This window comes from Thamnophis sirtalis, unplaced genomic scaffold (assembly GCF_051295495.1).
Source record: "Thamnophis sirtalis isolate CommonGarterSnake01/CBP01778 unplaced genomic scaffold, rThaSir2_p1.2 scaffold_11, whole genome shotgun sequence".
NCBI classification, from domain to species: Eukaryota; Metazoa; Chordata; class Lepidosauria; order Squamata; family Natricidae; genus Thamnophis; species Thamnophis sirtalis.
In genome coordinates this window covers 55,685,753-55,713,453 of record NW_028261391.1, presented here as the reverse complement: position 1 = coordinate 55,713,453, position 27,701 = coordinate 55,685,753, and the positions used below count along the sequence as shown (strand labels likewise).

Genomic DNA, 27,701 nt, shown 5'->3' with positions numbered 1-27,701 from the left:
AATTTAGTACATACTGTACATTTGGGCAATTCCTAGCAATAATTTACCTGTCCCATCTCTTATTGTTCTGAGTCAATTGCATATTGTTCTGAATAGAAAACTTCCTACACAGCCTTCAGATTAGCAATTAATAAATATTTACTAACTATCCTTACCATGGTTGTTGACAATTTATTACACAAACTATGAACACAGAGATTATGTAGCTGTTATATAAGATGGAGGCAAAAAGTACAATGTTGAAGGATTTTTTGGCTGTGAGGTAGTCCAAGGATTAAAGGAAGCCTATGGTAAATGAGCTGAAACTTTTCATCTGCACATACTAAGTTGCTTTTATTAATCCAGAACTGCATGCTACAGATACTGTACAGCATGGACATTTATTCATTACAAAAATGGCTTCCAAACCATTAAAATGAAAAATTGGAATAAGAGCAATAAAACAGAACAGTAACATCACAACTGTTAGAAAACATTCAAAGGATCCCCTCCCCCCGCCAAAAAAATATGTCATAGTTAGCATCTTTAATAAACCAGAGAAGAAAACTGGAGACAGTTTTACAATAGCTTCATGTCAACTACAATGGCACTGGATGAACAGATGAACATTTTTTTCAGCTTTATACAGCATTTTATCTTTAAAAAAATTCTTTTGCAACATCAACATGCCTAGGATTTTTTTTAAAACTTTGCTACCTACCTGTATGTAGTTAAGTGTACATAGAAGTGGCAGTCTGATTTTTCCTTTTATGAACAGTCTATTATACAGAATTTGGCCCTTTAGGGTTTATACCTCTTCATTTTTAAATGCTTTCTGGACAATCTGCTACTAAACACATCTGTAATAGGTGACATTAAAAACTACATACATATCTACCTATGTAACATCACAGCAAAACAGGATGAAGAAAAAAATACAGTGTAAAAAAGTTGTTGTGTAAAGACAAAAATCACTGAGAATTTTGGCACATAAAGTTTTGCTCACAGTCTACAACTGGCAGGGAAATTTATTTGTATTCCAAAAGGAGACACTGCTGTATTTCCAACAGCATCGCAAAAAAGTTCTGGGCTAATTTTTCAAGTCTTATTTCATGTAATGGCTTTAAAGCTTATATATAAGCTTTATATACACACACATACATACTATTGATCCATCTGCAAATGTCCATTTGGTGGCAACTGCATGATAGAAAACAAAATAAAGAATTAAAGTAAATAAAACAAAAAGTAATAAACAAAAATATATATAACATTTATACATAAACTTAAAAACCTTGTACAAATGAGTTGTTATATATATATATGGTGTGTACACTAAAAGGGAAATAAACTTTACAAAACATCTGAAGGGGAGAAATGAAAACATTTAAAAAATGGACAACATACAGGTAACAACAAGCAATTTCTAAAGCAATAAATACTACTGGTCCAATAGCGTTGTGATATTTTTTAATTGAGTAGCATTCCCTCCCCCCAAAAGGACAACACCATGGAACAATGCATATTAACACATTTTAACCCTTGTTTCTGTACATTTAAACAATAACAAATAACGTCACAAGAAAAAGTTGTATCGCACAAAGAAAAAAAATGGAAAAAATTAGTGGCACTGCATTCATTGTGCCTTTAAAAAATTTTTAAAAACCAGATGTAAAATGATTGGTTCGCAAGCTCGTATTTAATACAAATAATAAAGAACCAACGCCTTCAACAAAGGCTGCTTCAAAATTGCTTCTTTTTTTCATTTTTAAAATCAGTTCTTTGAAATTAAACTATTGGAACTACATAACAGTTATGTATATATATATTTATATGTATATATATATATAATATTTTAAACGCTACAAAGACTTTAAACAGCTGTTGATAAAAATTTTGGCAGAATCATGAGGCTTTCTTTTCCATCTACATATTTAAAAAGAAAAAGAAATGAAATAACAATGGGTCAAATATTGACCAATGAACTTGATTGACATTAACTAATGTAGCCAGCCATATGGCACCATTTTTTTTAAAAAAATACAAATGAGAGGAAAAAAAATATCCTGACACAAAAATGAAAATAAAAAGAACACTCAGAAGCTAAAGCTATTCTAAAGACTTAGTTACAAGTGACAGGGGCTGAGGTTGTGTCCCAGCCAAAGAATTATGGGAATGCAAAGAGGATGTTGATGGTTGAGTTAACGAAGAGGCCGGTGCTGATTGCTGTAGAGTGGCTGACTGATGGTCCAGTGCCCCATTCTGACAATTACTCGCAGGCAGACCATTGGATTTGCCAGTAGAGCTTTCAGTCAGGATTATGGAGGATGTCTGAGGTGGCATCATTGAAAGGTGTGCCAATGGATCAGGTTTCAATGTAAGTGAGAGAGGCTGGGTCTGTTCAGTCTGTGGTTTTGAGTCTCTTGTGGGGGAGGCTACCATGTTAGGAGAAGATGGAGGAGAATCTAGTAGGCTTCCATCTGAAGAGGGTGGGCTGACGCAGCTGCCTTCACCTTGTATGTAGCGAACGCACTTTTTTTTTCTCCTAGAAACAGAAAAAAATATATCTCCTGTAAGTACAAGAAAATATGCTATTGAATTGTAATCAGAATAAGATTTTTTTAAAAGACCAACAAATGATGCTGGATTCCTTAACTACGTCCAATATAGTAACATAGTACTAGTTACTACTGGACAATCATTATTTCAGAAATCTGTCTCTGCTATCTAGAGCAATTTGCTGTTTAGCCTGTTTTAACAAAAAAAAAATCACATTACTTTTGCATTAAATGAATGCATTTTATTGTTTAATTCTGTAGTTTGTATATTCTCATTCCATTAAACAACTACCATATTGCTGATTCTGTCTGACTGATACCAAATCAATATTTTAAATTTCATTAAAATTTTATTTATATAATTAGATTATATATTAACTCAGGAATCTCCTTTCATTAAGTCCTGCTTCCTATGAATCAAAAGTAGGTGAATATCTATCACTTCTTAATGTTTCTGTTTAGAACCACACCATGTTGAGTGGGGGGAAAAAACAGTGTCAGAGACAAAAAAGAAAAAGAGAAAGTAGGAAAAATAAAAGTGGGGAATGAAGAAAAAGAAAGATTAACATAAGTATCATCCAAGTTAACAAGAATAACTGGTTGTATTACCTGCAGGGTTTAAGTTATCATATATATTATTTTTTTCTAAGGATCGAGTGAGAGGATTCAATTTTTACTTTGATTTAGAGGAATGTCATTTGAATTCATTTTGGCAACTTAAAGAAAGTCTAAATGGTTGGTGCAGTGCACACATTAAGCAACAGTATCATCTTAAAAGAGTAAATCAGCCCTATTATGTCAAGCCATTGTCCATGCCCCACTTATCAAACTTATATAAAGATGACACCTGCCCAATGCACAATGCAGCATAGTATTCAGCAGATATGTCTATAGGGAGAACAAAAATAGGACGCTAACAATGAATGTAGCTTGTAGACCAAATATAAACCGGTCATAGAAAATACCGATTTTTCTTTGCTAAATATATTCATGAGGGTAAAATAAATTAACCAGCTGAAAATAACTTGCACATTTGTTGTCATGATGAAAGCATTAGCTAATATTTTCAAAAAATGTAAAAAGAACAATGGATACTGCCATAGATTGCAGTTAAGCAGTATTCTGAGAAAGAAACCTGTACAGAAGACAGGTTCCTGTTACCAGAAAGTTATTAGTGTAAAATCCAATAAAGGAATATGCAGTTTATTGTTGCTGCTTTTCATTTCACAGCTTTCCTTTCATTGCAGTGATGTCTGTTTGGGTGCAGGACTTTGCAGCTTTGATCACAAATTATACGTGAGTTAGAGGTTTGTTTTCATTCTGAAGACCCAGATTCATTTCTTTATACTCCCTCTCATATAAAACCACAACCACTGATAAATAGACAATACTGAAGAAGATGGACCAATCATTTGGTATAAAGAAGCTAACAGGCCATGTTTAAAAAACATTGAATAAATAAATCTTGGCATCTGAAAACATTTGTTCCATAGAGTTTTCATACACATTTGGAAATAAACTTTTTTTCCCCCTCAATAGTTAGATTTTCTGCCCAAAGCACATTCAACTGTTAGAATTTTTATCACACTAATGTACTGATCCATGCTAGAAATTAAGAGAGGCATGCATGTAAAATTTAAGAATGAAACCATTAAAAGTGAGTTGTAACAAAGGTAAGAAAGTAACAGAAAAGGTTGAGATGGCAGGCAATAGCAAATCATGCTGTATTAAGGCAAGAAAAAGACAGAAAGAGCAGTTTGGTGGGCTCTAAATAAAACCTTACTAAACCTATATACAATAATCTCCTATACACTAATCACAACTATATTAGGCTTAAATTAATGGAGTTCAATGTTCTAATTTCATATCCTTTATGCCTTACTCTTTAATTAGTCTCTACGGGCAGAAAGGAGGCAATGCTACTGAATAAGTGTTTAAAGCAGTATTTTATTTTATTTTTAACTGGCCCAAGGGAAATGTGCAATATAGCTGACATAGTGCTATTCATATTTGAAGAATTCATTCTATGAAGACATTTAGCATTTGGCATGCAAAGTCTTGCCCGAACAAAGCAGTTTTCCAAGTAGTACAGAAGTCCCTACAAGTAAATGTAAAGCGGACCATGTAAATAATTTCCCATGCTATTGGTAGAAAGTTCTGGCAGGCCATGCAGCACAAAGCATAGGTGTATACTTGTTTATGGGTAAATGGGTACGGTTTCAAAATATAGCGCCCTTCCTTCCGTCATCAATCTTACACATGCCTCTCTTTGCGGTCCTGGTTGCCAAAGATATAACTTATAAGGATCAGCCAATACAGAAAGTAACAGAAGTACACATGTTCTTGTCCTGAGATGACGATGATAGTGACATATTCCTACATTGAACATTTCATATATAGTAGGGCTGGGATCAGTGCTCAAAATTTAATTTACTTCACTCTCTACCACACAATTTTCTCTTGTTCAATTTAAATATATTGCAATACTTGACCAAGGAAATATAAACATTAAGTCAAAATGTAGTGTAATCCAGAAACTTTATTGCCATATTCTTTGCTGATGTTATGAGTTTGGTTGCTGTCAACTGTTTCTAAAAATCATTTCAAATTAAAATCAGTCTCTTATCCACTATAATTAGAGCAAACTTATCTCTACATATTGAAAGACAGCAGGTATTAATGTGCCTTAGGACATGTGCAATTACAGTTGCACACCTAGATGAAATACATTAGCTATACATTTACAATTGGATTAATGAGCTTTGAATTCTGAGAGGATTCTAGTGGCTGCTGTGTTTTCCACGAAAAATGCTGTTCCTCTTATTATTTTATTTCTTTGAAGCATATTTATACTTTCTCTACCCATAAACATTTTCAGAACAAATGGTAAATTTAGATTATATTCAGATTGTTGTTTAGAAAACCCTGTGCTATTATCATCCAAATGATAAAATAGGTATTTTCTTATTTTCTAGTTGATTTTATGTGAATCAATATTATGAGGTGAAAAAAGAAGTTTGACCACTGGATATTCTAATCAGGCCACCTTAATATTTAATTATTTAGAATACATGTATTACCTTCACTATTTTCATATATTCAAGTATTAGTAACTTGCTTCATTTAAAAACACACACAAACATAGTTAGGGTGTTTCATTGGATATATACTACCAGATAGATAATGTATCTATTCCTTTTTATTTCTGAATTACTGGAGTGTGGACAAAATATTTAGCTTAAAATCATGTTCAATTAACAATCAATATATCTTTGAACAAAGTATTTAATGTTCAATAAATGGTATTTCACCCCACATAGAAAATCTAGCCCAAATGAAAACTGAGGATACTTTGTTATTATTCCACAATTATTTGTTTATCTACAGTAGAAGTGATATTATAAATAAAATTCAAACAAACCTTTAATTTCAATGTTGTAGCCAAATGGGACTATGAAGAATAGACCACTATTCCTTCTGAGAGCAAGAAATCAATAAAAAGGTGGACTACTAAGTTTTCTATAAATCGTGACATGAGAGTAGCTGTTTGGTCTTACTGATTACGAAGCTGATTTTTCAAAATTAACAATATTATTTGTCTGTTTGAAATCTACTGCATTAATGAACTTGCAGTATATTAATAAAGTCACATGGTTTTAAGGGCTGTAATGTAACATTATTTATTGCAATTTTTTTTTAAAAACCTACAAGATTAAATGTACACACATTATAGCTTCCAAGTCCTAGTCTGAAGAATGTTTTTTCATCCAGATGAAATTATGTTCTACTAAAAGAACATGCCATTTTTAATGTGCACAACTCAAGGATAGTATACTAAAAGCATTCCACATCAATAACAAGAAATTTCAAAACTGGAAATTCCAGTTACAATACATGATTAATGAAAGATGCTACTGTAATTTAGAGTAATGACAGTAAACTGGAAATTACATCTGACAATCAATGCCATCCCTTTCCGTTCTTCTCTCAAGATATGGCCCACCCAAAGGGTTTTTTAAAGGTCTTGCACTGGATCAGAAATTATATTCTATTATCTATGCCCTTTTTGCAGGCCAGGGTAGAGTAAATATGGAAATGCACAGATGTAATGTCTAATTGGAAATGCCTATGCCAAAATCTTCTATTACTTAAATAAGGGGATCTTTTTCTACCTGCTGTTTTTGTGACATCAACACTGTTGGTCTTTCCGAGCTCAAAACATGTGGTTTTACTGAGTACAAATTTGGAACACTACCTCAATATACCATGTTTGATTAATACAAGAATAGATGCCTTTGGTCACATGAGTTTTAGCTATAAAATTTAGGCATTTAATATATGACTTGACAACAGCATTTGCTATTATTATTGCTTCTCTCACACAAATCATAGTTCTTAAGCATGCATGGAAAATTACAGGGTATAGGTGGAATTCAACACCCCCTCCCCCAGGACTATGCATGAACTTTATTAATTAAATGTATCATTTTCAATCCATGTGTATAGCTCAGCATCACAAAACTAACAGTACTGGCATGCATATAACATGAATAACTGCTCTACTTTCTAAAAAAAGGAATGAAGCATATGATAAGGGTGTGAATCAGAGGGGAAGGTGAAGAGGGAAGCACTACATACAGAAAAGAGTGTGTGTCAGATTAAAATACCTACCATCATAATAGTCCAAATTCAAAGACTGCTTGGATCAGAACAGAGAAATAACAAATTTAACCATAATTAGGGGAAAAATGCAGAAAGAAAGATAGTTTGCTTCCCTTCACCATGTGCCTACAGAATTTACCAAGGGATCTTAAACCTGCAGAAGGTTGTTTCAGTTGTTGTTTTGCGTGCCTTTAATTCTCAACTTGAATTAACAAATGCACTAATATAAATATTTCTTCTAGGTGACTTCTGTGTATGCCAACTTTACATTTTAGTAATAAGATGAACATCAGATCGAGTGATGAATTCCTTTCTCATAGTTGTGCCCCCTTGTATTGCATAAATGACATGCCAAAAGGAGTGCAGAGCATTGGAGGAGAAGGCATAAAACTGTTCCATTAGTAAAAAGCCATTCATCATTTGAATGATTCAACATTGTAAGTTGTAAAATTCCAATTTGCATCTTCTTTGCTCAGATCTGAGTATATCTTGTTGCAAATGATAACACCTTTTAATATCCTTTGGAGATTCTACATATACACAGAGATCCTTAGGTAAATGCTTACTTAACACAAGAAATACTGAAGTTTCTTGCTTGGATAAAAAAAAATGTGAGTTACTTCTCCACAGATGAGTATGTGTGCATAACCAATCCAGTTCAGGTACCAAAAGAGATATTGTTCAAGGAAGAAAATTCAATTTGTATTGAATCAGCAAAGAATGTCAAAGATCAAAATTTATTAGCAATCTGATCTCACAGAAGCAAGGAAGAGAGCAGGAAGAGGAAAGGGTTAAAAATAAACCACACATGTAACACTAAGATGACAAAGTTCATTTACTTCCCAAAAGGCCTAATGGGTTATATACCTGCACGGTTTGCACCATAAAGTCTGTCGGTCAAGCCCGAACAATGCCCGACACTTCTTGGGAGTATTTGCATCTGTTAGCACAAGGTAAACATAAAAAACAACAACAACACAATGGTGGATAGAGCTCAGTTGGATGCGAAATCTCAGCTACAGCTAACATTTCACTCTGTTCACTGCCAATCTCTCAGACCAAAGGGCATGAAAGAAAGAGGATCTCTGCAAGGTGACACACACCTACAATGCCTACACCTGCTGTGCACCTTGACTTAGCCCTGTGTCTTGTCTGCTGAACTGCTGCACTGTGATATCAAAGGATGTTTGGCAATGTTTTCTAACAATGTATGCAACTTTCCAGAGAGGATGATGGAATTGTGTGTGCAAGTCTAGGCTGACGCCGTCTTACAGTGGGAATTTTTTTCAGCTAGCCGCAGTGACAAGGAGGGGGAAGAAAACAAAATGGGTGAAGGAGAGCAAAATCCTTTAAACAGAAAGAGAGGATCATTCACAGCAGCATTCCACTCCCTTGTGTGTTCTAGATCACAACACAGAGCTACAAAGCAACGAAGCAGGAGAAAAGGGAAGGGCAGGGAAAGTACCAAATAAACCAGCTGCAAAACCAGCCATTGCAAGTTGAGGGGGGGAGACTATACACACCTGCAGGGACCGCACCAGTTATTCTGTTGATCAAGGCCAAAGCGCGCTCGGCATTTCTTAGGAGCGCTCAGGTCTGAATGAGGTCAAGAAAGAAGCGAGCAGAAAGAGAGAGAAAGAGAAAGAGAGAAGATAAGAAAAAAAAGAAGAAAAAAAAGAAATAAAAATAAAAATAAGAAGGAAATAAAATCAATGACCTCATTATTAACTGTATAATATAAACGTTTGATTGTTCATTTCTTTTTCTTTTTTAAAAAATAGTGACTATTGCATTTATCAAAATATTGAGATTAGCTGTTGCAATTAAAGCTGCAGTATCCCTGGAAAGGACTGTCTATAAAAAAAATAAACTTTAACCAGTTAAGAGGCACTGAAAAGGCAGCCATCAACTGTTCCTTCATTAGCTCCAGATTCAAAAGGAGCTATATGAGAACAAGGCTTGATGGACTGTACAGTTGGGCTGGGTATTAAACACCAAAATAAGCGTAGGGAGGATCAGTTCAATATGAAGATCTACAACATGCTTTCTTTTTAAAAATGAAACAAAATGGAATAAAAGAAAAGTTTCTTTTGGAGGAGGTAGGGGGGGATAATGCAGCTTTGAAATAAACATTCCATTTATTGTTCTTTTATTCTTTTTAAAAATGGTTCAGAATAAGCAGATAGCAAAATGGATATGTTAGTTTCAGCCAGAAATCAAAATGATCAGAAGCATGGAAGCAAGCAGTATGCAAGTAAAGCAGAGAATAGCCATGAATATGTTGGAATAGAAATGGAAAATAAAATAATTTTTTAAAAAATATTGTGGTTGCATGCTGGCATGAGAAGACTTAGTGGGTGCTGCGTGAAATGCCATTAGATTAAGGAGGTTCATTATTAAGGGTTTTTCAGTTTAGATCAGTCTCTTTAAAGAAATACTGCATATTCAATTTGCACAGTTAGTATAACTGAGTTACTTTTACTGCATTCCTGTTTAATTGCCATTGTAATGAATAACAAATCAGAAACAAAACAAAACTATCAATCATAGCACATTATAAATATACATATATGCTACAGATGTGTGAATGATTATTGTTATGTCAGTGTTTAAATGTTAATAAAATCTAAAATGGCAAAAGGAAAAAAATGTAAAGCAATTTACGCAACTACTTTTAAATGGCTGAAAATGACATTAGCACCTGTAATCGGAGGAAGTGAAAGGCAAGGATTTAGGAAACATTCGCTGTGTTCTGAAAAAAAAGAACAAATTATACAAAGTCTTCAAAGGAAAAAAATAATCAGGGTTTTTCCAAAATTGACTATGAGATTGCCTATGCAGTATTTCTAATTTTCTAGAAAGAATGGCAAACCTCCTTAATTTAAAAAAAAACAATGGCTGTAATTTACCATTGTAAAGGCATGCATCAGACCACACAGGTACAGCTGAAATTAATGTCAAGCTCACAGATGCGCACGCACACACACACACAGATACATACAGACACAGCAAATATCTTAGATTAAAAATGCCATATGCATTAACAAACTATGGCGCTATGGTGAATGGCTTTGTAGTTATTAAAGAAAAATGTGACTACTATTGCAGGAGTATCCATGCACTTCTTTGGCTACATGTTTTAAAAGGCAAGCAGTATGAAACCAATTTTAGTGGTATTTAAAACACAGCAAGAAAAAGCTGGATGGACTAATGGACTTCTAAGAAATAAGGCTACAAACTTTCTAACTTTCTAATTAGGAAATTATGGCCTTCCTTGTTTCTATAAGGAAGAAATACTAATTTTACTTACCATTGGTTTCTCCTGGCTGCTTGTCCCTTTTCCTCTTCTTCTTCTTTCCCTGAATGAAATATAAATACATGAAAAGATTGTTACAAAAGCATCTTACAAAAGGAGATGAGGGAAAAGGACTATTTTGCAATTCTTACAACAATGCTGTAAACCACTAAAACACACACAGTTAAATGATATAATAATAATTTAAATTATACTCTTCCTTTTGAACATTTCATTCCATTAATAAAGATAATGCAGCCATATCCAAAACTGGTAGCTTAACCCAATGACAGCTTTAATCTAAAAAAAAAGTATGGCTAAGGATTGATGAAACAGTTGTGACACACAAATTCACAATCTAAATCATGTAAGTTCAAGCTGGTCTTGCAAAAAGAATGAAAAAACAAAACAGTGAAACATATTAAGCATACAGTAGATCATTTCTCACTATAACTGTTTAGAAAACTATAATGTGTAAACAAGTAGTAGTGTAATTGATGATAGTAAATAATAGGGAAATGGTGTACAGATGGATGAATTATGCAGGATGGAAAGAGCTTGAAATTTTAAGATCAAACTAAATGTTAGCATTTAGTTTGATCCTTAAAATTTCAAGCGCTTCCCATTCTGCATAATTATACTCTAAATCAGCATGTTATCATGGTTAAATAAACTGGGGTTTCATTGACAACTTTAAGAATTAAACATACATAAGGATTATCATGTTCTTCCACATTCAACTCTTCTTTCCAACCTCATTTGCAGAGAATTTAAGAATTTAGAAAGTTCTCATAAATATGAACCAAGAATAAGAATGAATTTCAAAACAGTGCAAAGTATGGGCCATTTTCCAAAATATTATAAATTAAATACAAAAGGATGGAAATGCTCTGTATAGAAAATTATGTTTTGCTATAGAACTTCAGGAAATTGTATTGGCATTCATGTAACTTTATAAAATGTCTTCAAAAACTTTCATTGTGTATGAAAAGGAACGTTTTGTAGCTTTGGTAATAAATAAACTTTTTTTCTATAAGCAGTAAATAAATAAGATATATTAATCTTTTATTGGCCTAAGCTAGACACTACATGGCCCATTAAACCTTTTCATCAAAACAAAATAATAATGGCCATTTACAAGGAAGTGACACAGCTCAAATATTCTGTCGATTGTGAATGGACATCATACTGTCAGAGTGAGAGTTTCTCCTTAATGAAATATAAGAAAGTATGATAATGGTTGGCAGGGTTTTTTCCCTATATCTGTCATGTCTTCTTTTCAATAGCTCTGATGCCACTTCAACAATTCATTTTGGGTTTCAACTCGGCATGTCCACTATGCTACCTATATGTATGCTACCTGGAATGTACCAGCAAGAGCAGGAGATGTGAATGTTCTTTTTGAAGATACAGCTCCTATAGGTATCTAGGCACAAGGCCTTTGAACTTGCTTCTCTTTCCTCATTCAGGTAAACTGCAATCCTGCTGTTTTGGATGTAACAGACAAAGTCTTGTTCAGGAGAATTTTTGGTGACAGGGGGAAGGCTGTGTATTTGGATCCTTGTTTGTTAAAATTTAATGCACTACTGGGAATGCTCCAACAATTGAATAAGGACTGACTGTAGCAAAGGCCCAGTTTCACTTATACCTTTCATGGGGTGATTTGTGGGGTGGAACTGGGATATATTTTCACAACTGAGGTTCCTATGCTCATATCTCAGAGGTTCCTATGCTAAAAACTCAGTTATATTGGTAGCAAGCTAAATTTTACATCAATTACTAGAGAAATAGTTAAGTGCTTTAGAACATAAAATACAAAAACAGGATACTGTCTCTAAAACAGGACTAGATGTCATAACAAATTTTATTGATGCATAATATATCATTTATTAGTTTGGAAGAATAGGACAACAGTGAAATATAACAAAGTAAGTCCCTCTAGAAGAGAAATCAAGGGAAATATATTTCTTACTAAAACAAGTTCCTTCATTATCATCATATAATAAAAGAACCTATTGGAAAAAGATTTAGAGCCCCTAATAAGACCACTTAAGTAAGTAATGAACAATTTTCTTGACATACGGTATTTAGGGAGGAAAATTCTAGATGAAGGAGGGTCAGAAATAGAAGTCAGGACTGATATGAGTTGATATTAAAGAGGGGCAAATAACAAATCAAGTAAATAGAATAACAAAAGCAGACAGCATACCCTGAACAGCATACTTGCAGTCTGCCACATTTTGTTGCAATTCTTAATCTGCAACATCTAATGAATAAAATTGGACTGCCTGGTGTTTTTGACTGGCAACTATAAAATACACGAAATGCTAAAATACACTCAGTCATTTACATCAATTTTAAATAAAAGTAGCAAAGTAACAGCAATAAAACTCAATTTGGCCAAATGCTGGCTATCTATAATAGCAGTTGCACAAGATTTGGTCATGATATCAAAAACAGCTACATTCTAATCTGAAAGGATTCTGAAATGATCATCCAACTTTGATATTTTTATTAAAATAGGCACAGCATATAGTATATGAGATGGCAATCTCCATAACGAGGAGAGTATTGATATAACTGTCCCACTATTTCAATTTCTCTCATGCCAATAGGAGGAGGAATGCTGTGGACATGTCCCTCCAAAGGTAGGAAAACATAGTAGGAATGTGAAGATGTCATCTTATGAACAATTTTATAATTTGCAGCTGTAAATTTATCAAAAATTATGTAAGCTATCTTTTTCTATTTAGATGTATTTAGATACATCTAAGTTTATTATAGTGTGTGCAGTGTAATATATTTTAATTACACTATATTAAATTAATATGTTATCCTATTAAATATATCATAGTATATTAATTGGTATTGGATATATTACATCAAGAGCACATGGAACATTGGAAATAATGATATACTTCTAGACTATATATTAGAGACTTATAAGAAGTATGTATTAAAGAACTGTTTTATGTGATTAGATAAACCTCTATTTTCTACTTTTTCTGTTCAATCATAGTCCTCTAAATCCATAATTACAAGAGGTGGATTTTCAATTTCTGTGCTTTCCAGTGTTCAGAGGTTAATGGCAGCCATTAATGTGTTATCCAAAATATCGATCAACTTAAAAAAAAACAATATAGGTAATATACAACTTGCAACAGTTTGTTTAGTGACTATTCAAAGTTACGTCATTGAAAAAAGTGACATATCACCATTTTTCACACTTACTTCCAGTGCAACATCCCTGTGATAACATGAACAAAATTCAGATGCTTGCAACTGACTCATATATAAGATAGTTGCGGTCTCCTGGGGTCATGAGATTACCTTTGTGACCTTCTGACAAGCAAAGTTATTTGGGAAGCCAGATTCACTTAACAAGCATGTTACTAATTTAATAATTACAGTGATTCACTTAACAAGTTAAGGACTACCTGTATAATATATCCTCTGTTTAATGGCTCATTTGACAGAAAGAGTATTTGTGTTAAACACAAATGTCCATTAATTCTGAAATGTTCATAGTTTGCATAATTACAATATATGTAAATTGTCCAGAAAATTTTTAGAGTTATCCATTAAGCCTAAGTGATTGTCTGCGAAATAATGGTGAAGTATGAACTCAATTTTTGTCCAATTAATTTAAAATCCATTAAATTGATGACTGCTAAATTAAGTTTCTACTGTTTTAACTAGTAGAAAACAAAATGATATGTTAATATTGTACTATAAAAATTCCTTATAGTATAAACATCTTTTCTTTCTCCTTCCATTATTGTCATAATTTTATAAATTCTTTTCTTATTAATACTTTTGTTATGTTTCTTGATATAAAATCTACCTCTGAAATAACCTCTGAAAGCTATTTTTGCAAAGACTGTTTCTTTGATCATTTTATATTTCTTTTTTCTAGTTTCTTGTGTTCTTTTAAAACAGGAAACCAAAACAAATACTGGCATTCATTTTATAAATTTTTATCTTCTGTCCCTTTATTCATATTTCTTCACAGTAAATTTTATTTCTTTACTAATACAAATACCAAGCAATATTTTTTAATGAGTACTTTACCTTGAATCCATTATTCCTTTAACAAATATGAATAAATTGAAATGCCTAAACACTGATCATTGTATAATGTCTGCTATGCTGTTCCATTGATTTTAAGAATCTTAATGTCATTTGGAATATAAAAATGTCCTTATATTGTATGAATCTTCAGGAACATTCCATTGTTATCTCACTGAATTTTATGCATTACATTAGGGAAATAAAAATTGCTAATAGCATATATTTGTGGGGAGAGGGCAACAAACCAATGATACCTTTTCATATAATTCTTATTTCAGATGGCAAAAGTTAGCTGAGCTATTCTATCCCCAACATGTAGGAAAGTTCCCCTTGAATTTCAGATGGACAGAACTTGAAGCTGCTGTGAAATGCCTCAGATTTCTTTGCCTATCCTTTTGAGTTGCAGTTAGAAATATGTTTTCAGTGGTTCCACATGAAGGACAACTATAAAGGTTCAAATGCTTAAGACAGTGAACATGCTCATATGTCAATATGATAGGGATGTAGGAGGCAAAAATCTTTCAAGTTTTGCAGCATGGCCTTCCGAAATCAGACTGTATGGTAGCAGAAGGAATTTCAGTTTAACTCATAGGAACAACTTTGAACTTGGAATTAATATACCCTTGGGTTGCAAAGGAAATTATCTCAAAGAAGGTCATAAGCACTGCTATCTGCTTAGAAGCAGGGAAAAAGCTAGAGACAATAGGGAAAAAAACTTTAATAAATGGGACAGGCATGGATTTGAAAAGGATAATTTGAATGTTTTATATCATATATGGGTTGCTAGCATTTAAAACAAAACCTTCATCTATGCCAGTCTCAGAAACAGAACTTGTACCAGTAATGGGATTCAGCCAGTTCGTACCACTTCGGGAGAACCGGTTGTTAACTTTCAGTTTGGTGAGCTGGTTGTTGGAAGAAATCATTAGGGCAGAAAACCGATTGTTAAATCATTTGAATAACACCACTGCCTTGTACGTTGCTTGATGCTTATGCTTGATATGATTGATGGTATGTTTAACCATGATATTTATGTATCATGTACCATGATTGGTATGATATATTTAAATAAATATATAAATAGATAATATATTTATTTCTATGTAGAAACTTGTTAAAATAATCTAAGTAGAAACACTCAACATTATCAAACAGATTCATAAAAATGAATTTAAGGAATATTGTTAAGTTACTGAAATAAGAATGAGTGAATTTGATTTTGCAAAATGGGCTAGTGTAATATATAAACAAAGTAAACTAAAAATCTATCAAAAGCCAAAAGAAGTCAGACATTCTCCATATATTGCAAAAACATAGATAGAGCAATTTAAATTGTATATGTTTGAATAGCATGTCATTCTAAAATTCCCCTTTCCCTCTTTTTGGCAGTTGGCTATCTTAAGAGTTATCAACCAGAACCTTTGGAATTATATCTTTTTGAATGCCCAGATGCTTAAACAGGATATTAGACTCTGCAGAACATGTGTAAAGTGTTTTATTTAATCAGGTCAGATATGATGGATTGATAGGATGTTTACACCACATTTTCATTTCTTTGCTTTCAGAATTTAGGCAGATTATCATTTTATTTTTACTGTCTTTACAAAGCAATGTATTCCTTTGGGTTTTTAAAATTTAAAATGGTTTTTATAGCTGCCCAATCAGATTCAAATCTACCACACAGTTTAGCAATAAATAGGACAGACTTTTATACAAACAGAATAAACTTATTTCCCCGCTTTTTGACTTATATTCTATCAATTGCTATTGAAAATATGTGGGTTCTGATTAAAATGTATGTTAACACTTATTGGAGTGTTTGTGGTGCTATTGGTTTAGTTTTGGTTTGGAATGATTTGGTTTTATTAAGTGATTAAGGTTCATATTGGAAATGGTCCACACTGATGCAATACCTGCACTGGGAGATTCCTATTGCACCTTATGAAATAAATTCTTATTTCAGTCACAAATATATGGAAATAAACAATCATGAATACAAACTGATGTATCAGATATAGATCTTCAAATCCTCCCTCTACATCAAAACACACATCCAGCCATTTTCGCCAAGCTTAAATGAATACTACAGAATAAATGTTCATTCATAATGTATCAGCAAAGTTAACACATAGCCATGATTGTGTATGATGCACTCTTCAACCAAGCTCCCAATTCAGGATCTGGGAAACTTAGATCAGAAAGGGGATAAATAACAAAAGCCAGTGCAGGGTAACTGGTAAGCCAACATCATTTTAAACACTGTGATCATGACAGACAATTGTACAATGAAGTAAAATATAAAACAGTAGAGGGTGGAATAATATATTTAGCCCCACTTAAGAGCAAGACTTCCAACAAATCTTTGCCTTCTCTGAAGCTAGGGTAAGCCATTCTTCCACTTTCCACCATACTCTCACACAGGTATGCAACAAGGCACTCAATTTTGGGGGTTGGAGAAAGAGATGAAGGTGAGAATAGAAAAGAACTGGATAATTATATTACTATCATTTTGGTAAAGTATAAAAAATTGAAGTTCTAATAGAATATAAATTCTGCAAGAAATTTGTTCTCACCAAAACTTTACTGACACACCTCTATTGAATATGGGTGCCAATTATATCCAATTGAGTTGGTGACAGAACGGAAACATCCGCTATAATTACCGGATTGGTAGTCCTTGTCTTTCGTGTGTGGGCGTACTTCAGCAGATTACAGCAGTACTTGTCTACAATCTCTACTACTGAAAAGAATTCTACCTACATAGCCACCTACATAGTTATCCCGTGCGGACCAGCCGGGGTAAAGCTGCATGTGAAGTTGTCGTTCCTTTCTGGCTAATTCATAATATTTTGCTTGTTCTTCTCTAGATAGTGCATGCCACTGTAACGAAAAAGAAAACAGAGCAACAATCAAAAGAGTATTCAGTACTTCTTATAAAGCTACATAACATATCAATAGATATGGATGATACATTGTTGCTGATAAAAATTCCACTTTATGATTACTCAATTCAATTAATTGCCATTTAGGAAGAAGGAAAGGTGTAATACCTCAAGGATGATTATATTTGTACTAAGCTGTATTTTGAGTGTGAGACAAAATTATTTTGTAGCCTTTCATATCATACTTTCAATGATGTATGATTTGCCTGCACAACAAACTGTTTAATTTTCAACATGGTAAAAACGTAACTTTTTACCAGTCAGTTAGTCTCACCCTTAAAAGGAAGGCATGGCCAGTTCCTAAAACACTGCCAATAAGATTGCGTGGTTTTGTCTTGAAATCATTAGGGCTCATTGCTTGCTAAATGTCACAAAAATAGCAGCAGCAGCAGCAGCAGCAGTATCTATTAATAGTAATTCTGCGTTGTTATTAGTTACATTGCTAAATGATGGTTCTTAGACATCTACTTATCAGATATTTAGGGTTCTTGCATTTAGAGATTCCAGCACTGATGTCTAAAACTTTGTGGATGGGATGTTCCTGCTCCAAGAGACTGCAAATATGGATCAGAAATTGAATCCATCCACCAAAATACTTTTAAAAACCAAGAGAAATAAAAAGCACACCAAATATTTTTGAGGACGGAGGCACCAGATTTGGTTGGCAAATGAAGATGAGAAAGCAGTGATTACATTCAAATCTAAAAATCAAGGGAAATAGGAAACACATCTATTGACATTAGATAGCAATTTGTTATGCTGTAGAAGTGTAACTACATATAGATGTAATAATCATCTATATGTTACCCTAAAACATAAGGAAATGCCAAAAGCCCATCATGTTAAAGCAACAAAGTTAGAAAAAGGCTACACATTCCGTGAGATAGGCATAATTTCCCCTGAAGTATATTTATGGATTGTGTCCTTTCATTTTAGCCACCTTGCTTGTTTCATCTAATAAGCTTTGTATATATACCATGACTAGTTACCTACCCTTCGACCAAGAATCTGATTGATGGCAGCACTCTCTTTCAGCGTGCATTCTGCTACAACTTTCGCTCTCATTTCCTTCATGTACAACATAAATGCATTAAGAGGTTTCTTTATGTGTGGTTTCTTTTTCTCCTCTTCTTTTTTGGAGTCCTGATGTTTTCTAGACAGTTGACAACAAATAAAAAAACACAGAACTTGCATGACCTTATATATTCTATATTTTAACCTCTTCTCAAATAAAACCATAGCAACAACTAGATAGTTTTTTTTTTTAAAAATTCTTACATTTGAGAATCATTCAAGGAGGTATAAAAATGGGACATTTTATAAAATACAGGAAATATTCAATTTAAGTTTTAGAAGTACAATTTATATCCCATTGTGCAGGGGTAAAATCTCCTTAAAGTTTATCTATCTATCTATCTACTATGTACTATCTATCTATCTTTTTATCTGTCCTCATCTTATTTAATATACACATAATGAATGGGGCACCTGCAAAATAGTATGGTACTATTATTTCACAAGACTATAGACAAGAATAGTACACTACATTATTGCCTTTTCATTTATTTCAGCAGAATGGGTGGTATATATGGTGCAATAATGGCTGAGAGCAGAGAAAGATTTTTTAACAAATAGTTTAAATAAAAAGCATTATAGGATAGTCTCAGGAATCAGTAACTGAAAAGAAAATCCTCAGCCATACAGGATGGAAACAGAGCACCCTATATACAAGAACAAGACTGTGCTTGGCGGAGATATATGAAATGTTCACTTGATTAAAGTTAGCCAATAAATACACTGATTTTATAGCAAATGTATATGAATCATGATAGGATCAAAAGATAGATTGGGATTAAACACATGAGAATAATATTGTAAAGAATATTAAGGCTGTAAACCCCATAACTACACAAATGAGATTCCAGACTGTTCCAATTGCAGTTTATGATCTTGACTCAATTACTATATGCATGTTTGATATATAATTTCACACGTGAAAGCATAAATATGCTTTTCGCTGGTACTTTCCAAGCAAAGAAACTACTTTGTTTAAATAAACATGACATCACTATGAACAAAACACTGATTGATGAGTCAACAGAGATCTTAATTAAAGCTTAAATGCTCAAGTAGACAAATTTAAAACAAATGGATAATAGGTCAGTGGTTGAACGTAATCTTACAGGACAAAGGTTGATTCTTTGATCCCTGTCAGTTTCCAATAGGATATTAAAAGATTCATGCTGGAAACACTGGAAAGTCACTGTAAATCACTGAGCTAATTGGTCCAATGATCAAACTCAGTCTAAGCCAGTTTCCTATGTTCTAAAATGTCAATCCCAATGGTATACAGAAATGATTTCCAACACCACTTGCTACAAATTAGACCACCATTTTAAACTAAATTTAAATGTAAACAATGTAAATGTAAGTAACTGTAACAACAACTTACGAGCTATGGAGTGAGCCAACATCATTCTGGGAAGATTCTTGTTTGACTGTTGGGGTGACTATTGCTGGATGAGGAATCCCAGTTGTATGTAAACTATGATGTGGAGGAACCATGTGTGGAGGGAACCTAGAGGAGATAAAGCTGTGTAATTTGTCAGAATAATGAATGAATGGGGACAGTTGTGTACACACATATCATAAAAGACACAATACTAGAATATCTATTAAAGCATATGAAACTTGGTACCATTATTCAAAATACTTTTTTTTAAAAAATGATGTATCTCTGGTCATTAAATTGAAGAATTCATTTAATAAACATCACTGATTTTTTTAATCTAACACATATAAGTAGCAATTTAATTCATGAAACACAACACAATTACAGTTCATTCACTTGAATATAAAGCACACATCTTAATATGCAGCAAATTATGAAAAATAGAAATTAGAAATTAGCATTAGAAATTAGAAATGGAAGATTAAAGGTGGCTGTTTTGTTATATATATTAATACGTAATAAAATGTTAACAGTACAATAGTAAAGCAATATAAAAAAGATGTGCAATTTTTATATTGTATTATGCATTTATATATATATATATATATATATATATATATATATATATATATATATATATATATATATATATATATATATATATATATATATATATATATATATATATATATATATAGCAATATAGCAATATAGCAATATAGCAATATAGCAATAGCAGTGGACTTATATACCGCTTCATAGGCCTTTCAGGCCTCTCTAAGCGGTTTACAGAGAGTCAGCATATTGCCCCCAACAATCTGGGTCCTCATTTTACCCACCTCGGAAGAATGGAAGGCTGAGTCAACCCTGAGCCGGTGAGATTTGAACCGCTGACCTGCTGATCTAGCAGTAGCCTGCAGTGCTGCATTTAACCACTGCACCACCTTGGCTATAGCTATATTAGTACTTATCATCATAGGGAAAATAAAATTTTGGGCATTTGTTTTATAAGGAAATTTAATGGCTATTTCTATGTAACTACATTTCAATAAGCATTACAAAAATAAGAATATATTCTGAAGTTCACAAAATACAAAATATATTCTCCAGGTGTATCTTATTATAAGTTACATTATTTATTATTGGCTATCTAATATTACATGAATAGTACAACCTGACTTAAATAATGAACTAATGCAGGACAATTTTGAATAAGTGAGAACTGGAAAAAGTCATACAGAACAATTTTTTTAAATTAAGCAAGAAATTGGTGAAATCCATAATATTGGAATATATGTTGTATACATCATTACCAAGATTATTGGAGATGATAGGTATTGTAGTTTAACAGCTTAGAAGACTGAAAATTAATATCTCACGTTTCTAGTATTTAAAATAAGTAACTGCAAGCATATTACTGATTAGTGTTTACTTAAAAACCTAACAAAATCTATATACAAAAGGATAGGTGGTTGATGTCCCCCCCTCTTCCTGAGAGAGAGAGAGAGAGAGAGAGAGAGAGAGAGAGAGAGAGAGAGAGAGAGAGAGAGAGAGAGATGGGGATGAAACTACATTAATAAATAAGCTAATTGGATATGTCAGTTTATAAATATTTCGATCTCAGAGAAATAGTTCAATTAATCTAGTACCAATCAAAATATAGCAAAATATCTACCTTACTTAAGCAATACATTTTCACCTGACAAAGGAAGATTGGCTCTTCTTTTTTCCCAAAAGCTCATTAAATTTCATGGCCTTAAACCATAAAATAAAACTCCAACTGTCAGTAGTTTTTTTTTTTTTAAATCAGAATCAAAATACAAAATTACTGCAATATGGATAGGAGTAGAATTCTGCATTTGTGGTTTGTCCCTATTGTGGTTGGGATAAAGGCTGCTTTTGTCCTGGATCTTCCTGACTTGTGTAGAAAAAAGAAATATTTCCTATACTCTTATGTCACAGGAGTATATAGCATTGCAATGCTTTTACCTCTATGGTAGAGTTCCCTAAAGTGGCCCAAATTGATCCTTAAGGAACCATGCGACTATACAAGGTTGACACTATTATTATTATGCTTGGTTGCACAATCAGTCAGTTGTTTAGATTGGACATTTTTGACCATTCATCAAGTCCTTTCCAAGGACCCCAGATATTATTGTTTAATAATATTAAAGATATTCTCACAGGATAGAGACTATTCCAAGTAAAAATGCCTTTTACAATTGACTGAGGATGATTTGTCAATGCTGATGGTGTTCAAGTGATGCTCTGGGTGTTTTGGAATTGCACAAAAGTCAGTATATTGCTATAGAATATTGGTTAACTATGTTGGTACTATCTTTGTTTATTTTTGCCACAGTGTCCTACTTCTCTTTGCAGGTCTTTCTCCCATATTTCCTCCTCCAGTCATGTTGGCTCAGGAACTCTGGCATTGAAGTGTGCAAGTCTTAAAGCTGTTAAGTTACAAGACCCTTGCACCCCTAACCCTTTAGAAAAAACCCAGGGGTGTTCAAACTTGACAGCTTTAAGACTTGTGGACTTCAACTCCCAGAATTCCTCCTCTCGCTCTTCATCTTGATGATGTGTGGACGGGCGGGGAGGAGGGAGCTAGAACCAGTTCTAAATGGCATTGTAGATTTGTGGAACCTCTTCTATAGAAGAGGTTAGAACTGGCAGGAACCCACCCCTGATATTTTTATTCTTAAGGCTTGGTTTTGTGTAGCCAGGATTAACTTTCCATTTTCCGGCTCTCAGCCATTACCCGTTTTCAACCATCACTGTTATCTACTTTCCCTGCTAATTATTTTTTAAATGTATCAGCTTTCTAATACTTTACCTTCCCATGTATCTTTTATAATATTCACTTGGTCTTTCTTACAGGTCATTGATCTTTTTAGCATTCAATAAGTCTTTATGGTTCAGTGCATTTTTTCATTGTCCTTCAGATATTCTTCCAATACCTTTTTTTCAAGGACACCTATTTCCTTGGTAATTAGAAACTGTCAATATCACTTCATGGATGAAGGACATGATTCATTATCATTATTTTACTGGTATTCCTATTCAGGGTTTTTACTTCAGTTCACCCTCAGTCTACTAATCCAGATGTATATCTAATGACTGGTGTTGCCCAGCTGTTAATTGCCTTTATAATGTTTTACCAGTGAGGTTAGACTTAAAGATCTTCTTCATTCTTCTGAAATATTCACTAGTAATCTTCTTCTTGACTTCAGTATGCTTGGTGCTGTTAACTTGAAAGATGCCCAGGTATTTTTTTACTGACCATCTTCATTCATACTCTTGTTATTATTTCCATAGGGCATCTGGATTACTTCAGTTTTAGGTATTTTTTCCTGTTAATGGTAAGGGTGGTATATTTGTCCAGCCTAACTGCCACTGCAGTATTAAGAAGTTTCCTCCTTAATCACAACTAAGTATATTCAACACTAGCAACTTATCACTATCCTTTAAAACCCAACCAAATACATCGTCATTCCATATCTCACTCCATTGTCTATAAACTCATTTATAAATCCTCTTCTACCTGGCAAAATACTTTGATATTTTATAGCCATGGCCTGCCTTGTTCATTATTGTATATAGATGAATCGGTGCATTAACAAACAGTAACAGTAATAGTGAGTCTGCTTAAAAGGTTCATCTCTTCACATTAACTTCTTCCATCTCACATGATGTCTTTCATTCTGCAATTAAATTTTGCACAAAGCTTCCAAAATTTCTATTGACCTGATATTTCTAGGTACCTGATTATCTAATTATATGTCAGAGTGTCAAATACTTTCTTATAATCAATCCAAATTAAGGTAGTTTTCACTTTCTGACCATAATTGAGCTCACAATTATAGTTATAACTCATGACAGTCACGTCACCATGCCCAATTTTGCAATCTTTTTGTTACATGAATATTGTGACTGTTAACCATTGTAAGTTGAGCACTATCTGTACATTCAAGTTGGTCTTCCTTCTCTTGCACTGATCTTTTGAGCAATTTTCCTTCTGCTTAGATGGATAATGTTAGACTGCATCAGCCTACCACACTAATTAGCAATTTGGAATTTGTTAGCAAGTAGGTATTTGGCCTGTAGTTGCCTGGCGCTGCCCCTTTTGCTGGATCTTTCATTATCAAGTAGGTTTTACCAGATGTTAATTTCTTCATTTCACTTCCTTTTGGTATGTTGTTAAATGGCTAGGCAATGAATGGATTACAGCAAAAAAAATATGCATTTCATCTTCACTGAGTGCTGAACAATTCTTGATTTTCCTTGCCCTTTTCACTACCACTTCTATTGTTATTACAAGTTTTTCATTTCAACTTTGATCTGCAAGTCCTGGTATTTATAATTTTTTTCCACTTAGAAAATCTGCAAATTTTCATCTATTAACAGCATCCCAGTTTTTTATGTGCATGAAACTAAACCAACGAAATAATTAGAAGTTGTGATTTCACATTTGGAGCACCACTTGAACACCAAAATCACCATAAGTTAATTACAAATTTACTTTCAATAGCTCATATTTCTTAAAAATATTTTTAATACCATCAAACAGCTATATCTGCCTATCCCAGGTCCTTGGGAAGGACTTTAGGTGGATAAAAATGCCAAATCCAATCTAAACATCTAGTTGATTATGCCACCAACCATAATAATAATTTTTGGAACAGCTTACATTCTGCAATGTTACTTTTAATACCAACAAACAATATTATCTCCCTCTTCCAAATCCTGAGGAAGGACTCAATAGATGGATCAAAATGCAAAATCCAGTCTGAACATCTGACTGACCATTTGACAAACATAATAATAAATTTTGCCTTGCCAACATTAGGATAAATATCTTTCCTGACATTAATTATCATTTTTATTACTTGCCATTGCTATGATCTCAACTGATAATAAAATCTGACGTTTGCTTTATCAGGAAGATCTGAAGCTTTCTGAAAAATCAGAAACAGAAATTCTGTCCTTGACAAATATGGTAAGAATTTTTAGTACAGATTTCTCAAAGGGAGTTGATACTATAGAAATGTGTTAATGTAATAATAAAGTAGATAAAATCCTGTATAATAATGGAATTTAAATCTCAGGGAGATTGGCCAAGAAGAAACATTGATGCGAGTTAAAAATTTACTGTAAATACTTTGTAAATGTGCAGGAAATAAAACACGAATATCAAAATGATATAATAAAAACTATGCTGGCAAAAAAAGCATGATCAATTTCTATAAAAGATTGAGAAGGAAGATGGTAAAGATTAAACCGGGCAGTGGCTTACAAACAGAAAAGAAGAAGAAAATAAACCAAAGTCTTTGTTTTGGCTGCTCAAGAGAAAGCTATTCAAACTTAAGCAATCAAGGCCAGAATTAAAATATTGTCAAATTATTCAAAGTGCAAATTGTGCAAAAAAACAACAATAACAACAACAGAAGACACAGTAGATCATCTCAACTCAACTTATTTAAGAAGATTTCATACATTGACTATAAACAGTGACATAACGCAATTACTTAAATAATTCACTGGAATATCGGTAAAAATCACATGCTACTAATAAAAGTGATGGGGAATATAGTTTTAAAAGTAGTAGAAAATGAACAGGTTAAAATATTGTAGGATTCCAAGTAGAAACTGATAAAGTCTTGGCTTGTAACACACTAGATTTCATTATGGTTGAAAAGAAGAAAATGTGGATAACTGAGTTGGTAATGCCAACAAATATTAAAATATAAGACAAAGAACTGCAGCAGATATCAAGATCTGAAAATTGAAATTTAAAGATTATGGCATTAAGTGGCCATAGTGTGCCACTGGTTATTACTGCACTAGGTGCCATACCAGAAAATGTGGGATGGCACTTATTATATGTCTACACTGACAAAATTTTCATCTGTAAATTATAAAAGACTACACTGCTTGGATTTGTACATATACTACGTCAATTTGAACATCATTGGCATTGACAAAGTAAAAAGAAAAAGTTGTAAAAGACAGCTTTACCTGGAACAGGTTACATAATGTAACAATATTTTTAACACCATAAAACAAGAACATCTGTTCATCCCAGGTCCTTTGGAAAGGCTAAAAAGGGGGATAAAATTGCCAAACCCAGCCTTAAATATCTGGCTGAATGTGCAACCCACCACAACAATTCATGGAAACAAACCTCACTGTTCTACTGAATAGAGCAAAAACTATCTCCACCTTGAAAATGGAAAATGCATTTTCCACAGGTAAAACGCTTGTGGATAATGATGAAAAACACCTAAAGAATCATTTAATCAGAAAGGATTCACATTCTTCGACATATATGAAAACAAATGGAATAGGAGGAAGAGATTGAAAGAGGAAACAGAACACAGAATGAAAAGAAAAAACTTTCAATTCCAGATTAAAGACTAATGGAATAACAGAGTTGGAAGGCACCTTGGAGGTCTTCTAGTCCAAATCCCTGCTTAGGCAGGAAATCCTATACCATTTCAGACAAAAGGTTGTCCAATCTCTTTTGGAGCATGGTTGACTATGGTAAATTGTGTGTAGTTTTATTGATACCTTATAAAAATATTTGCTTGTTTTTTCAATTGTGTTCCTTCAACAATATGGATAAGCAGTAGATTCTCTTGAGTTGAATGTCAAAACCTAAGGGACGCACAAGGAAAAAACATGGTACTAAACCTAACCTATTTTTATGAAGGTTGTATTATCTTAAATAGTTCTTAACTTTTAAAAAGCTAGTAGACAAAAGGATAAGCAATAAGGCAGATGTGTTAACTTTAAAAGCAAGTTTGGAAAGTCAAATTATGACAAACTGGTTGAACAAGGAAGAAAAGTAAAAGGTGATGAAGAGATATCAGACATATCCTAAAACAGTTATTAACAGCTATTTAATTCATTTCTGTCTGATTTTTGATAAGAGTGGGAAGAACTAGCTATACTAGTGCTAAAAACAGATGATGTTGCAATTACATTTTGCTGCGTAAGGAGAAAATGTCTATTATTATTATCATCAAGGTAGAAATACGCCCTTCTCCAACCTGGAATCTTTCAGAATGTAGCCTTTGGGAATTTTGGAACTGAGCTTTCAGCACACAAAAAATAGTCTTAAACTGTGTACTTTAAACTCTGACTGTAATAATACATTGAATTATTTATCTTAGTGTCATTAGGACAAGATTTTTTTCTCATGTGAATGAAAAGGAAAAATTCACACAATTCTCTACCTATAACTTCTTTCCTAATTCACTCTGGGAAAATCTGAGGCAAAGTCATGACGAGATGAAGCTAAACCTCGTGAAACTTAACCTTGGAAAAATAATATATTTAAAGCTTTGAAAAAGTCTAAATTTAGTAAAATGTTTAAATGATGGGAAAAACAATAAAGACCATTGATAAAGCAAAGAAATAAAGGAAGAGAAGGTTTTCCAATGTTCTGAAAAACAATGATGATTTCCAACTTCAAAACTAAAATCTGTTTGATTTTTAAAAGCTTCAGACTCAGTTTCTGAGTTTATTACTATTCCCCAATGATGGTTTTACTTTGGATGAAAAAAAAGAGAGTTGATTTTGAAAGATGTATGTATATGCATCCAAATGTCAGGAAGGAAAGCTACACTTTACTTTCTTATTTTCATTGAAATGAGAGGGTACGGTGTCAAAAGTATTAAATATTAACCAAAAGAGTTACAGGTAGTCCTTAACCATCAATCACAATCAAGCCCAACATT

The 27,701-nt window shown here is 33.1% G+C and overlaps 1 protein-coding gene across 18 annotated transcripts in view; it reads right to left on the bottom strand.

Moving 5' to 3' along the window:
* Positions 1–316: 316 nt before the first annotated feature.
* TCF7L2 (transcription factor 7 like 2) overlaps positions 317–27,701 on the bottom strand; it is a 210,723-nt gene continuing 183,338 nt past the window's right edge. For 3 of the 18 annotated variants that reach the window (XM_014068014.2, XM_014068027.2, XM_014068028.2), the window contains 7 exons: positions 19,960–20,100; positions 18,501–18,660; positions 17,326–17,445; positions 10,510–10,558; positions 9,901–9,951; positions 8,723–8,795; positions 317–2,524 (listed from right to left, as the gene is read on the bottom strand). In XM_014068014.2, coding sequence (XP_013923489.1) covers positions 2,089–2,524; positions 8,723–8,795; positions 9,901–9,951; positions 10,510–10,558; positions 17,326–17,445; positions 18,501–18,660; positions 19,960–20,100 — 1,030 coding nt within the window. In that variant the 3' untranslated portion in view covers positions 317–2,088. Of the gene's footprint in view, positions 2,525–8,066; positions 8,140–8,722; positions 8,796–9,900; positions 9,952–10,509; positions 10,559–17,325; positions 17,446–18,500; positions 18,661–19,959; positions 20,101–27,701 lie in introns of all 18 variants that reach the window. The other 15 variants (XM_014068032.2, XM_014068015.2, XM_014068017.2 and 12 more) reach the window with 15 other exon arrangements.